Genomic DNA, 14972 nt, shown 5'->3' with positions numbered 1-14972 from the left:
CAGTTGGGTTATACCTCAAGCTAACACTAAAATGGGTTAGCAATATTCTTATCTGGAACTTCATTTCATCCCAATTAGAGATGATAAAAATATCCTTCAGAAACGAGTGCAGAACAGAACTATTGTCAGAAGTTGGGGTTTTTTTATATCTTCGCAACAGGATATTGAGGCTGTTGCCTGCAACTTTTCATTTGTGAGGTTAAATTGTTCTTTCACCAAGATTTGTGCACATTATGATAACTGGATTCCATTGCAGACAGAATTTGCATTTGTGATAGTAGTCATCTTGAGGCCATGCCCTTGTCTATGAAAGGCAGAGGTGTGGACTTCAAAGACAAAGAAGACATTAGCCTTCTGTTGAAGTAGCTCAAAGGAGTTTTCTTTAGTGGCGAAAAATCACAAGAGGTTCACACCATTACATCTTGGTACCTATTCAAGTTGATCAGGCTTCCTATTAAAGGATCCTGACTGAGAGGCTGAAAGCCCTTTTAGTCAGGGTGGTAAAAACTCCCTTTGTGGCTTTTTTAGGTGCGTTTCAGTAATTGAGATGTACATCTGTTGCATGCAGCTTGCTCAACATGTTTTTAAAACACTATTCTGTAAACTTGTTAAGGTAACGTACCTATTCAGGTTTCAACATCAGACTTGGTCCTTTGTAATGAGGAGGTTTGACCTCCTCTTTTACAGGAGTAAACACCATTTACTTGAATTGTCTGTATCTACATCATGCAGAAACCCATTCAGTTACCCACCATCTATTGGAATTGAAGATGAACTGTTCATGTATTCACTCTATCACTTTACTCTCCTTTCCCCTGCTTCTGGGTCATATTATATGTGAATCTGTAGCTCAATATAGATGGAGCAGTCAGCCAGCCTCTTTTTAAACCTCCTTAGTACCACATACCTTTTAATAAATTTTTCTCTGGAATGTTTGAAACTGCAGGGGAGGGACTGCCACACCTGTCAGAACGTTGTTCTTACAGACAGTTTTAGCAAAGACATTGGACCAGCAGCTCGCAGTGAAGAGCAGCTGGCGGTGAATTCTAGTCTTGAACTCAATGGGAAGTGCTTTGATTCAAGGTGTTTGATCTTAACTGGCTTGTGGGTTACAAAACTTGTTTTCTTTTTCCTTTCATACAAACAAACATTTATGAGTCTGTGTGACTGTGAGCAGCACTGGAAAGGTGTCTGTGTACTTCAGGTTGAGGACAACACCCTTGGGCTTTTAGGGGCGGGCATGGGGGTGGACACTGCAGGCATCCTCAGCATTTGGGAACTGTCTTGGAAATCGGGCCTGCATTCCACTCCTGCTCTAAAAGTTGAGTGTCATCCCAGTAGGTCTTGCTTATTCCCAGAATCTCATGCATTCTGGAGGATTCCACTTTTTCACTGGCATGAGATAGGTATAATGTATTAATACACATATTTTAGCAAGAACTTAAAAACCACTGAGCTAAAAACCTAATCAACACATGACCAAATGTTTCTGTTCTTTAACATCTTTACCACTCTGGCAAAAAATGTGTGGTTTGACCTTTAAAGTGACACGTAGCAAAAGAATGTCCATTTCCTTTCTCCTCTTCTGCAAACCTTTCCTTGACTGTCTCTCTGTAGTCCTAGACATGGAATCTATAGGAGACTTCTATTTCTGCTGATTCATTTTGGCTCTTTATTTGCCTTAAACTGAAAGTGTAAGAAATAGCTGGAACAGTGAGAATCTCGTTAGCCTACCAGCAGTTTGGTGTGGCAGGGAGTCCTGCAGTCTCTAGAGCTAGAGAAGTTGCTTACAACTTTCTGATTCACTCCAGGAGTTTCTCAGGGAAATAATTTCATAGTAACACCCCAGTAGCAACTGAAATTTGTGAGTATGTGTACAGATAGACTTCCAGAATAATCACAGGCATTTTAAGGTGCTCCAGTGACAATGCAGAGCTTCTCTGTCTGTCAGTAGTATGGCTGCCTGCTTGACCGTTTAAATATCCCTTAGTATTAGTTTAAAAACCTTAGTTTATTCAGGCTTTTTATGTGCCTATACTCCTATGGGAGTATAGGAGGACAAGTGTTGCTTTTTAAAATGCAATTTTAACATGGTTTTACCCTTTCTTTCCCCAGTATGTTGTGGTGAGCAGTAAAAAGATACTGTTCTACAATGATGAAAAGGACAAGGACCAGTCTAATCCATCCATGGTACTAGATATAGAGTAAGTAAAGTTACTTTTAGTTTTGGATGCAAATTGGCAAAGGAGTATTGTGTGTGAGATTACTGATATCAAATCTAGAAGCCCAGAATCAAAATTCCATTAACAGTATTTAATTCTCAATACTAGTTGGAAAACGTCTGTTTGTATTTTAGGGTGCTATTAACAGAACTTTTTCTTTGTACTACAATTGCTAGAAGTTGGAGAAAAAATGAAATACACAATAGTGTGGTACTGTCTGTCATCACTGGTCTGAATTTACTGAAACAGAGCCTCATCTTGTTATGGCAAAGAAGGGTCAGAGACAGTGGAACCTATTTAACGTGCTCTCTCTTTTTATGATTCAGTGTAATGACTGTTTTTTCCAGTTGCTTCGAAGCTGCTTCCTAAAGCCAGGCAAGATAGTTGTGAGATACATAGGACACTGGCTATCTGGTTTTAGGTCTCCTCCTCTTGCTTCACACCTTTTTCTTGCTGTCTGAGAAAGGATGGGTGTTGATCAAGCCTGAAGCATTTCTAATTTTTCCAGATGGTTTCTGTTTAGAGTGACAAAATAAATGAATTGTGGTCCCTTTACATTGGTTATACATGAGGAAAACTGTGTCAAATATCACTGCAGCCCATCGCTGATACATGACTGTGTAGTTTGGACAGCTGATCGACATTATGGGACCTTAGAGAATAGTAATTGAAAAAAGGTTTTAAAATTCATGACTCGGTCTATCAGTGACTGACAAATACAGTGGTCTGGAAGGAATCTTACACTCAGGAAGTGCTTAAGCTGCCAATTGCTTGTAACCAGGAAAAGAGTTATTTTCTCTTTGAGCGGTTTCTTATTCTCTTTTCATAAGCATCTTTTACAGCAACTGCTGAAAACAGAATGTTGGGATAGATGGCCTTGTAGTCTTGACCCACTATAAGATGATGTTTGTTTCAATTTTAATAGCATTTTCAACAGCTGCTGTCCCACATTGTCTTTTGTGATGTTCTGGCATTGATTGTTTATCAAGTCATAGCATGATTTAGTGAAAAAATTAGTGAGTAGTACTGTGCTTTATATGGCTACTTCTGTCCAGGTTTATCAATCAACTTCTTTTAGTGATACTCAGTTAGACTTCCCAGTGTTCTCAGGAGGAATTTGAAAGCCTTTTTCCCAGGTAAATTTACCATGATGGATCCTGAAAGCGTTGTAAGATCACCCTCTTTCCATGGTATGAAATGTTTTTGTTTTATTGCTTTAGAAAAGATCTATAGGAGTTATGAATTAATTCTTAAAACTCATATTGTAGCCTTGAATTATATTGTATTGCTTGTATAAACAAGGTTTACAGGAACTTCAAAGCACTTTGATAATACTTTTAAAAGCACACATAGCCTTTTAGCATTTCCTGATTCATGTTTCTTCTAATCTAGTAAGCTGTTCCATGTCCGGCCTGTAACTCAAGGAGATGTATATAGAGCTGAAACTGAAGAAATTCCTAAAATATTCCAGGTAAAAAGAAGTGTATTCTCATTTCTATTAAACTGTCTTAAAAAAAGTGTGGTGGCTTCTTTGGAAAGTATACGAAATATGTAGTGCTTCCGCAGTAACACAGCAGTATTCTTTTCCAGATTCTCTATGCTAATGAGGGAGAATGCAGGAAGGATTTGGAGGTGGAACCAGCACAGCCGGCAGAGAAGACGAATTTTCTAAATCACAAAGGCCACGAATTTATTCCAACGTTATACCACTTCCCAGCCAACTGTGAGGCGTGTGCCAAACCTCTTTGGCATGTCTTTAAACCCCCTGCTGCCCTAGAATGTCGAAGATGCCATGTGAAGTGCCATAGAGACCACTTGGATAAAAAGGAGGAATTAATTGCACCGTGCAAAGGTACTCCTGGCTTTTTGCTTTCTGCGCTCTCTGCGTGTGTAGCCAGACCTGCTAAACTATCAAAGGCAAATAAAAGCACTGTAGTTTAAAAGCTTTCTACTCTTCAATTTTATGATTTTAGATATAAAAGGTGCTATTACAATAACAGACTGTTAGCACTGCTTGTGGGCAGGCAGCTGCAGCAAGCCTCTGCAGGGAGGCCTTCGGTGCTGTAGCTGCAGTGGCTCTGCTGAGAGCCACCAGAGGGACCCCAGAGTTTTGTGCCCAAGTACTGGGCAGCCCCACAGTTCCCAGATCATCAGGGACCCAAAAGCAAATACTGTGTTCAGTTTTGGGCCCCTTGCTGTAAGAAAGACACTGAGGTCCCAGAGTGTGTATAGAGAAGAGCAGTGAAGCTGGTGAAGGGACTGGAGAACAAGTCTTAGGAGGAGCGGCTGAGGGAGCTGGGGTTGTTTGGCCTGGAGAAGAGGAGACTGAGGGGGGAGACCTTATTACTCTCCACAACCAGGGAGGCTGTAGTCGGTCTCTTCTCCCAAGTGACAGGTGTGATAGGAAAAGAGGGAATACCCTCAGGCTCTGCCAGGGGAAATTTAGATTGGACATTTGGAAAAATTTCTTCACAGAAAGCAGCATCAGGCACTGGCAGAGGCTGCCCGGGGGGTGACTGAGTCACCATCCCTGGAGGTGTTTAAATAGCGGGTAGATGAGGTGCTTGGGGGTATGATTTAGTAGTGGGCACATACAGTTGTAGTTGATGATCTCAATGATCTTTTCCAACCTAATGATTCTATGATTTCTCTTATACGTGGCCTATATTAAGGGGACAATGTGGTGGCCACATCACCAAGCTGTGCTAAGACCTTGAAGAGTGGTTTTTCAGCCATTTCATGGATTGGAGTAAAAGTTCTCTCCGTGATCCTGTGGATTATCTGTGGGATGGCACCCCCACCACTTCCCAGCATATTAAGACTCCAATCAGTGTAAATTTTGTCATTCCTTGAATGTTAGCCAAGAATCTCAATGCAGAGCAACAAATATCAAAAGAAACTATCATAATTTCCTCTGCTGTTTGTTGTCTTCCAAAAATATATAAACAATTCCAATACAAGTATGTATGTAGGTGCCATTGTAGTTTTCACTGAATCATCTTCCTCCTTTTACTCACAGTGAGTTACGATGTAACTTCAGCAAGAGATATGTTGTTATTGGCGTCCTGTCAAGATGAACAGAAGAAGTGGGTGACTCATTTAGTAAAGAAGATCCCTAAGACACCACCATCTACTTTTGTTCGTGCTTCTCCTAGAACTATGTCTACAAGATCCTCAGCAAATCAGTCGTTCCGAAAAGCTGTTAAAAATACTTCTGGAAAAACAAGGTGAGAAACTGCAGAAGCTGTGGATCTTTTTAACTGAAAAAAAATTCTCTGTTTACAAATGTTATTTAGCATGAAATTGTGAAATAATTCCACAGTTATGACTGTTGAACTGCTGATCTAGTATCTTTGCTCAGATCCTGAGGGAAGGAGCAGACAGAATTGTCCTGCTGTTGCAGTAAATCTGTCGGTTCTTTGGATTTGGGAAGGTGCTGTGGAGGTGGCAGTGCCTGGCCTGATGGAGTGTGTGAGGGAGCTGGCTGCACTTTTTCCTTTTTAAAGACAAGGCTGAGTACAGTTTCTCAGCCTGCTGTTAGGCCATTTCTTTTGGTGTGAGGCAGCTTCAGTGTTAAATCCATTCTTTCTCCCTGCTTGCTTATTCCCTGTTTCCTCCTGTCCCAGCAGTTGGTTATGTAAGCTGTTTGTGACCTTGTGCATTAACCCAGGCAAGATTTAAAATACACTTTTTTAATGCTAGGTTACCGTAAGCTGATTTTAACCTGTATTAGCTTCTGCATAGAACACGTGCATTCCTTTCCCCCAAAATAACCGACGGGGTCGACAGTATGAAGTGGAAACTGATGTCTCAGTAGGGAAAGTGTCCTCCCAGATTGGCAGTGCTTTTGAAATGAATGTCCTGGAAACATTTTTTTGCATGAAGTGCAATAAAAGCACTAGACATAAGGAAGAATTTCTTCACCATGAGAGTGGTGAGGCGCTGGTGCAGGTTGCACAGGGAAGCTGTGGCTGCCCCATCCCTGGAGGTGTTCAAGGCCTTGGGCAGCCTGGTCTGGTGGGAGGTGTCCCTGCGCATGGCAGGGGGGTTGGAGCTGGGTGATGTTTAAGGTCCCTTCCAACCCATACTATTCTATGATTCTATGAAAAGCAGACTTCTGCATGTAAAGAAGTACTGGGCATGTTGTGAAATATCCTCCTGCAGGGGAGAGTAGAGAAAAAATCTGAAAGATACAAAGGATGCTGATTTTGTTGTGCCTATAATTAACACTAAAATGTGAGTGATCAAGATTTTGAGATACAAAAAACCAGTGAAGGCCCTCAAGTAAATTTCATCCAGCAAAACCACTGCAGGCTTCAAATACAAAGCTGTCAGTGTAAAGCACAGTGATGTTGCACACAGTATTGTTTTAGAGCTGGCAATACAACAGCATGAGGAGAAGGACATAAAGAGATCTGTGACCAGCAGCCAAGTGAGAGTGTGTAGCTGTGCGGCATATTTGGGGAAGGAGCCATATTCACAAACACCAAACAGAGTCTTGGCTTGCCAGGTGCTGTTCAAATGGCAGGAACATAACCGAGTCATGATGAGATTTAACATTTTTCAACACTGGCGCTTAAGCAAGCTGAAGTTGTGAAACACAGCGACACTAATGATTTGTGGGGAAATTTCCTGGGAAGCAGGAGGTTTTCCTTATGGTCTTCACTGTAAAAATATGTTGAAAACACAGGTAAGTGCAGTGGAAAAGCACACAGAGATAACATGATTTAAGAAGAACAACTGCCCACTAAATAGTAGCATCCTCAGTATTGTACTAAATAAAGGCAAATGGGTAATTGCTAATTTCAGGGGCGTTCGGTCATGTTTGTTACGTACTTAGGCAGTGCAGACTTGTATAGCAGAATCTTAAACTGTTTGTCTTATCTACAAAATGTCCATTTCTCCCACTATGCAAAAGCTTTACAGCTTAGCGGTGTGTCCAAACTTATTTTTCCTTCAGTCCTCAATTTTCCAAGGTTTACTGAAAAATGTTAGCCCCCTCCACAGGCTTTAGCCAGATCTTGTAATGCTTTTGGATATAAATTACACCTGCTGCACTAATAGCTGTTGTTTAACATCACCTTTATTTACAGCGGGGCCATTGAAGATGTACTCTTGTTCTATGGTTGAGAAGTAACCCAAGTGCTTTTATGATGATACATTTTTTTTATATGATACATTTATTCAAACAATGATCAGGATTCTAAAAACGAGTTACTAAAGGCAGACCTTTTAAATGGGCGGATAAAGAGAGCGGAAGTTCTTAGAACTGGTTAAAGAGCTCTGTTAAAGATTAGTAAGATTTTTCATCGAGTCTTGGACCACCTAGGACTGAAAGAAAAAGCAGAACATGTTGATACTTGAAAGGATTAGATGGAAAGATTTGGATACTGAATGGCCCTCCCTCCGTACATTCTGGGGAAAGAACAACCCAGAACTGATAAAGTAAAATTAATTAATATTGTTTAAAAGGTTTTTTTTTAAATGTGACGCTGAAATAATGCCAGCCAACTTTGCTCACTGAAAAAGAGGTCAAATTAACTGAGAATATTTTGAGGAGATAATATTCTTGGGCAGTAAGAAAACCCCAAACCAACCAACTCCCCCAAACCAAACAGCCAGCCAGTGGGATTGGAAAGAATTATTTTTATACCCTGTTTACTCGGATCTTTAAGCTGTATTAATTGGAATAATCTAAAACAACACTTGGAAGATCATAGTCCTGATTGTACATTTTAGAAATCGTCCTGTGCTATTGAGTTATTCACAGATTGTTCCCTTCCCCCCCGCCACCTCCACCCAGTCTTATCTGTGGTAGAGTTCAGTCTGTAAAGACAGTGCCTCCATCTTTGTATTTCACATATTTTCCGAAAGACTGTTTGAGCTGTATTCCGAGTATGCTTTCCTGTCCATTGTCCTTGCAAAGTCCTCTGGTAACTGCGATAACCTGATTTTTTTTTTAAGTTCTGTTGCAATGTTTGTTTCCAGTTTTTGGGAGGTTCCTCAGCTGCTGCAGTCACTGCAGTTGCCTCTTGCCAGGGCGTGAAGGGGGAATTTGCATGTGCACACACACCGGAAATTTAAAAAAAGGGGGAGGAAGGTTAAAAACCTACTCTGGGCAAACCAGCTCTGGTGTTCAGATGTCTCAGAGCTGTCGGCTTTTCTGTAGTTTGGGTTTTTGGGGTTTATTTTAACACAACCATGTGATTTCTCAGATTTTTTGTGTCAGGATCTTATCTTTTTACCCAGGCGTTTTCGAGCTAATTGGAAAAGCAGAGAAGCTTTCATCCATACTCTTATGGGAGCAAATCCATTTTCATAAATCAATTCATTGATTCTTTTTCACTCTGTCTTGATAGAAATGCTGGTTTGATGATTGACTTGGATGATCTTAGACGTCTTTTGCAACCTTTATGATTCTGTGATTCTATGAAGAACAAGTTTGTAGCTGATCTCCTGTAGATGAACAGATTTACAAATCTGAACATTTACAGTAACTTTTTAAGGAATGGGTCTGTTTGGGGAGATCAGGGACTGACAATTCCTGTTACTAATCCTGTTGGCATTTGTCATGTGAGTGTTAGAGAATCAGAGAAATATGCAAGTCATGAATGGGAACTTCTTTTAAAAATAAGAAACACCATCTTTAAAGCTCTTGTTTTAAGATCGTAGAGATACGATGAGCCCGGTATCTCACCAGCACTAGGAGAAGAGTTGCACATTCCTGCACTTCATCTTGTGTCAGCTCATGCTTCACAGATTACTACAGAAAACTGATCTATTTTCCAGCAGAGAATTAATCCGGGAATGTTTTTACTAAAGAAAATCCAAAAACCCCAAAGCATAACAATAAAAAACCCTCAACCCTAACCCCACGAAAGAAAAGCATGTGGTTTTCTGTTGGGTTAGGAAGTTGCAGTGGTTCGTGGAAGAGTCCAGAAGGCACCAGATCTGTTTCAAGAATGGCAGGAGGATGGGGGAAGATGGTTTTCTTGCGCTAGTGAAGTGCCAGGTCAATTGAGCTGTTCACAATATCGCAGCTTCACCTTCTCTCTGTTCGCCGTAGCGTATGGCCTCTGTTCACACCTTTCTCCATCTTCTTGGGAAGAAGTAAAGCTCTTAAGTTTTCTGGCAATTGAGAAGTTAATACATGTGTGGTATCTTATCTCTTTAACTTCTGAAATTTTGTAACAGTCAATTCCTGTGTGGTGTGAATCAAACAGTTAACATTTATATTACTCTTCTAGACTGAGCCCAAACGCACCAGTGAGTTTGATGACGTAATTGCTATTTGATCTTAGAAATCTTGTTTCTTAATGTTTAATACTGACATAGCTTCTTTAAACGTACAATTAATTTACAGCCATCTCGGTTTTAATGCTGTGCGCTGTAGGCAGTGGCTATGGAGGAAGCATATTGAGCATAAGAAGTTTAGAAATGCAAAGTACTTGACCAGCAAGAACGCTAGGTATGTGTGTGATGCCGGCCTTTCACGCTGCATGGAAACATGTGCAGGAGGCAGGTGGGGAGCCCCTGCACCTTGCTGATGCTTGAGGAGCTGCTTGGGCTGCTTCATGGCATGCTGTTCCCCATCAGACAGCTGCCACTGGGGTTGGCTGGAATGTAGTGGGGGGTTGTGTGGCACCTGCAGAGCAACGCGAGCAAATAGTGAAGACTGAGTTGCACTGAGCAAATAAGCATTATAAAAAAAGTTCAGATAGGAACTTCTCTTTCAAGCTGTTCTACTGTGGGCGTTCTTGTGACTTTCCCAGGCAAATGTGATGTTTGCTGTGTCTGTGAACATCCCTGTTGTGATGCAGTATGGCCAACCTGTGCTCTGCTATTGCTGCATATTCCATCTTGTATACTGAGAAGGAGAAGCATTTGGATTTATTTTAGGAAAATTCACTTATGATGTACTAGGTGTTTAAATTCAGATTATTAAATAAATTTACAATGGATCTTTTATACTGAACTCTTAACTGCTGATTGCATAGTAGCTGAGCTAATCTGATAGCCTGCTGCTATTTAAGGGGGAGGATTTTCCCTCTGTCTTCTTCCCCTGCTTTTCTGCCATTGGATCCTGGGTAAGTGCTTGAAATAATCCGTTTTGGACCCTTCCTTGCAGATCCACGGTTCAGTTTCCTGAGTGTCAAATAAATGTAGATTTCTTTTGCCGAGGTAGTGAGTGATATCAGCCCGCTAGAGGTGTGGTGCCAGAGGTGAGAACAGGTGGGAACGAACGTGCCTCCCTGGGGTCAGGAAGGTGATAAAGTGGAGGGGCAGCGGGCCCTTTTCCTGTTGGGAGGCAGCGAGTTGTTAGATCAGCTTAACTCAAGACACTGCACCTTCAGTGCTCATTCCAACCTTTTTACCTCAGTGTGGGAGTAAGAGAAGCAGTGAGGAGTTTTATGGGAAGTACATGTTCAGCTTTTACAGAGTATCTGAAAATTGCTCTCTTGTCAGAGAGTTTGGCAGAATGTGATCTCGGTGGTGGAGTCCTACTACGTAAGCAGACATTAACTATTCTCTTGGATAGATCCAGGCTTTAACACATGCTTTGAGATCATAGAACAGTTCGGGTTGGAAGGGACCTCAGAAGCTTGGTGTCATGTTTCATTACATTTCATTTAGGGTCTGATCCACCTTTCTTTGCAGTTGGCAGGCAGCACTGCGTTTGGCTTCATGGGGAGAAGCATCAGACCCCTTAAAAGGAGCTGCACTTATAAGTTCATCTTAAGTTCTATTCATTTGATAACTTATCCCTAGTAAATACAAATCAGACCTTCATTATGAACTTGCTAGCATTTGCAGCACTGCTTCTGGGTCTGAAACATCGTCGTTTATAGCTTGCTAATTTATATGCTTTGGACTTGGGCACCTGATCAAGTTAGTACATTTTTACAAACCCAGACAACCAAAACTCCTGTGCATCAGACGAGCTCTGGCAATTGCATGTGCCTGCTCTTCGCCCTGTAGAGCTTCTCGTCCTGTGAGTGAGAGCGGGTCACCTTGCATTTGCAATGAATGCACCCAAGATTGTTTACTCTTTATGGCTTAATGTAAAGCTGTGGGAACACTATCGTCTGTCTGATGTCTGTGTTCCTTTAGTGTGGTTTGAAATTAGGAACAGTTTGGAAGATCATGTAGGTAAGATTGTACCGTTGCACCATGGCAATTGAAAAAATACTGTGTTAACATAAAGCATTTTCTTCACCGAGGCTCCTGGCAAACATGCACCAGCGTTATGAAGCTAATTTTTATATTTGTTATTAATTGTCTGTTTTCTTCTTTGTTCCAGCTAACCACACGTACGGTGCTTAATGGAATCTCATGGGATGCGGTCTGAGAAACAGGGCTTTTTTTAACCACACAGAGCAGTGCAGACGGGCTGTTGTTCCTTTCAACATAACTATCACAGGCTTCAGGGTTAAGATTGCTATTACTGTCTCCTCCTTGCTTTGGCACAAAAGCACACTGAGGGTGTTTAATTGCGGGTTTGCCTAAAGGTAGATTAGATTAATTATTACTATGTAATGCAAGTTAAAGCAAATAAAGCTTAGCTAGGTGTATAAAAAAAGGTGCTGCCTTTTGGATTTTTTAAAAAAAAAAAAGCCTGTCAATCGTAACGAAATGCAGCCAACTTTCTTTGTACCAGTGAAAGAAAAGGACTGTTTACCCTGTGAAGGGGATATTTATGTCAAGATGAGCGTGCGAAACGGCGTAGAGGAGGAAGGTTTCTCAATGAGAAGGACTGCAATTGCTTTCAAGACTCAAAGTTGTGCTCTTGAAGACTGCAGAACTCGCTTACAAATGAAGCCTTATCACTTGAACTTCAGTGCCTTCACTGCAGAGTTCCTAACAGCCTTAATGCTAACCACCCACCACAGAACAGATCAAAGTGTTAAACATTTTGCATTATGCTTTACAAAATACTGATTCAGCAGGTTTGTAAAGGAGGGAAAACAAGTAATTGCCTTTAATCTATGCATTTTTGCCAAGCCATACTGAATTATTTTACTATTAGAGGCATTAGAAACTAACAGTAAACAGAGCCACCATGTTTGGAAGCATATCGGGGTACGTCATTTCTGTAACTGTATAACATATTGCCTTACAATTTTAAGTGATAACGTACCTTAAGTTAACAAACATTTAAGAAATATATGCACTGTTTGAAATGTAAATTATTCTTAGAACACTTTTACTGGGTTTTACAGTGTCCTTTTAGTGCCTTAATTTGAGATAATTTTATTATTGCCATGTCAATAAATGTAGAAATCTAAAACTAAACAAAGGAAACCTCTAAAAAACTATTACATATCTGTGGTTGTTGCTGAATTTTAATTGGTTGAAGTACTGTAGATGCTAGATGCGTTTTCTAAATTAAGTACAATCTTTGAATGAGAATTCCTCTTACAAAGAAAGACTGATTCAGTCTCATCAGCCCAGGGATGTGTAGGCAATGCAACCAACCAAACAAAGCAAGCTCGTAACACAAAAGCTCCAGGTAATTCAGGAATTTCAGTAAATGCTGTCAGGCTCTTGCTTTGTAGCAGGAATGCATTCATAGTATGGGCAGTATGGTTTTATTTTAATTTCTTAACCAAATACCTCCTCAGTAATTTATAATGGCTTTGCAGTTGTGTATTAAATAAGAAGCACTGGAAAACTGATTCGTCCATAGGACGATTTGCATGTTTCAAGTGGTATTGAAAGCCGCACTGATGGATATGTAATAATAAACATATCTGTTATTAATATGGTGATGAGTCTGTGCTCATTTAATGAGAAATAAAGTAATTTATGGAAAGACCCTTTTGAAAACGACTGGCATGGTGTTTTCTCCCGACGGCAGTTTGTACATCTTAGTAAGCATTCAGACAGTGCAGCGGCTTCCAGTACAAGGTGCGTTTGCAACAAAACACCTAAGGGGTTCTGAAACATCTTTTTACTGTTCTATGTGAATAAGTACAGACCGTATTGAGTACCTTTTTGATTCCTTTATTCTCCTGGCCTGCTGTACTGGCCTAATTTATATGTATTATTCAGCCATCACCGTGAGCTTGCCTTCTGACAGCTTCATCCTTCCTGGTGCGGCTTTGGAGGTGCAAAAATCCCGTGTATTTGAGGGGAGGAAACCCTGAGCTGTGGAGTGGGGTTTGTTGTAGGGATTGTTGAAATTGGGTTGGTTTTCCTGAACAGCCTGTGCCTCCCACAAAGCTGTCCATAAATCTGCCGGTGTGATCCACCAAGGCCTGTACGCCAATGGGGTAAATGGGGACAAACTATATGTGAATGATTGTGCGTCCTTTGGAGGTCACAGAGCTGGGAAAAGCAGATAAATACAAGGAGGTGATGTGGTAATTTCAGAAAGTTCCTCTGTGTTGAGCTCGCTGTATCAGAAATGTCAGCAATTTTCAAAGCTGGAGATGGAGCAAACTGAAGACCCCTTCCAGATGGGCAATCACAGTGGCTGTGAGCTTGCAAATCAATACAAGGAATAGCTATGACCTACTTTAATCTATTGCATACCCAGAGAGGAAATAATACAGTGAGGTTATTAAATGTATCTTGCTTCAATACAGATACTATACTAGGAAATTCAGAGCAATAGGAAAGACTCCTGCTCAGGACATTCTCCAGACTTGGATTAGGTTTTGGATTGCTCTTCTGCTTTCCTTTACATGTAATTGGCTACTCTGTGGGTTCAGAAACCTCTTCGCTTGAATAAGTTCTTCATTAAAGAGTCCCATCTTGTAGTTCCGTATTTTATGAATCTTAAAAACAGTGTAAAAACTGCTGTGAATAGATAATTAGTAGGAAGAGGGAAGGATCGTGGAAAAATGGGTTTGCTCTATGGATTGGCACGCACTATCGTTTCCAGGGCTTTTTAGCAATGCTGAAATTCTGCTGTTCTTTAAATGCTGATTTTGCTTGAGAAAGAAGCAGCAGACAGAAAGAAGTGTAAAATTACACTGGCTTGTGCGTCTGGGATACATTGCAACTAAAATGCCGTCATAATGAAGTCTAGACATGCAAATTACAGTTTGTGTGTCCTGATACGCTGATGTTGGCACTTGTTTACGGTAAGCAAGGTGCCTGCCCACAGGAATAGCTACAATTTGCATAAGAAATTCAGGCAAGAGTTTCTGCTGTTAGGAAGAGTAATGCCTGCGACTTCAGCTGTGCAAACAGACATTTCAGGGACAAAAATAATTGTTACTGAATTTACAGCAAGCATCAGCTTCACCATCCGGCAAAAAAACATTGGTGTGCTCCCGTGTTCACTACAGCCCTGTTTTCTCCAGCTCTTTCTGCCTTATTTTGCTCACCTTTTACCCCTGCCATTAACAATTCCTCTTACAGGAACATTTTGCCTATGCTCATCTAATACAGTGCCAGGGAGTCATCAGCTTACCCATTCCCATAGATCAAGCTGGCTTCGTTTGTGTCGGTGAAGCTGTAGTTTTATGAACTGTTGGAGAAATTGAGAGGACTAGATTCTTATGTCATTGGTTTTTGTTCATGTGCCTCCACCTTTTTTCCGCTTTCTGTTGCTGTATTAGGTTGAAACTTCATCAGTGTCGGTGGAATGCCAAAATCTGCGCTTTGTCATTCCCTCTTCAAGCCTCCCCTGCTGAAGGAAACAGGAAAAGAAAATGGTAAGAGATGGTAAGAGTAGCTACCTGTAGCCAACAGCCTGAGTAATAAGGAAAGGATGCAGCCTCTCCCACCTGCGGGACTTGC

At 41.0% G+C, this 14972-nt stretch overlaps 1 protein-coding gene across 3 annotated transcripts in view; it reads left to right on the top strand.

Moving 5' to 3' along the window:
• Positions 1-14972, top strand: part of ROCK1 (Rho associated coiled-coil containing protein kinase 1) — a 96251-nt gene that overhangs the window by 80787 nt on the left and 492 nt on the right. The window contains exons 29-33 of one of the 3 annotated variants that reach the window (XM_069853953.1): positions 2116-2204; positions 3615-3693; positions 3813-4074; positions 5242-5449; positions 11524-14887. In XM_069853953.1, coding sequence (XP_069710054.1) covers positions 2116-2204; positions 3615-3693; positions 3813-4074; positions 5242-5449; positions 11524-11527 — 642 coding nt within the window. In that variant the 3' untranslated portion in view covers positions 11528-14887. Of the gene's footprint in view, positions 1-2115; positions 2205-3614; positions 3694-3812; positions 4075-5241; positions 5450-9615; positions 9842-11523; positions 14888-14972 lie in introns of those variants that run through there. The other 2 variants (XM_069853955.1, XM_069853954.1) reach the window with 2 other exon arrangements.

This window comes from Phaenicophaeus curvirostris, chromosome 3, assembly GCF_032191515.1.
Source record: "Phaenicophaeus curvirostris isolate KB17595 chromosome 3, BPBGC_Pcur_1.0, whole genome shotgun sequence".
Lineage (NCBI taxonomy): Eukaryota > Metazoa > Chordata > Aves > Cuculiformes > Cuculidae > Phaenicophaeus > Phaenicophaeus curvirostris.
Note: the sequence above shows the minus strand (reverse complement) of the source record. Positions and strands in the feature narration are given on the sequence as shown.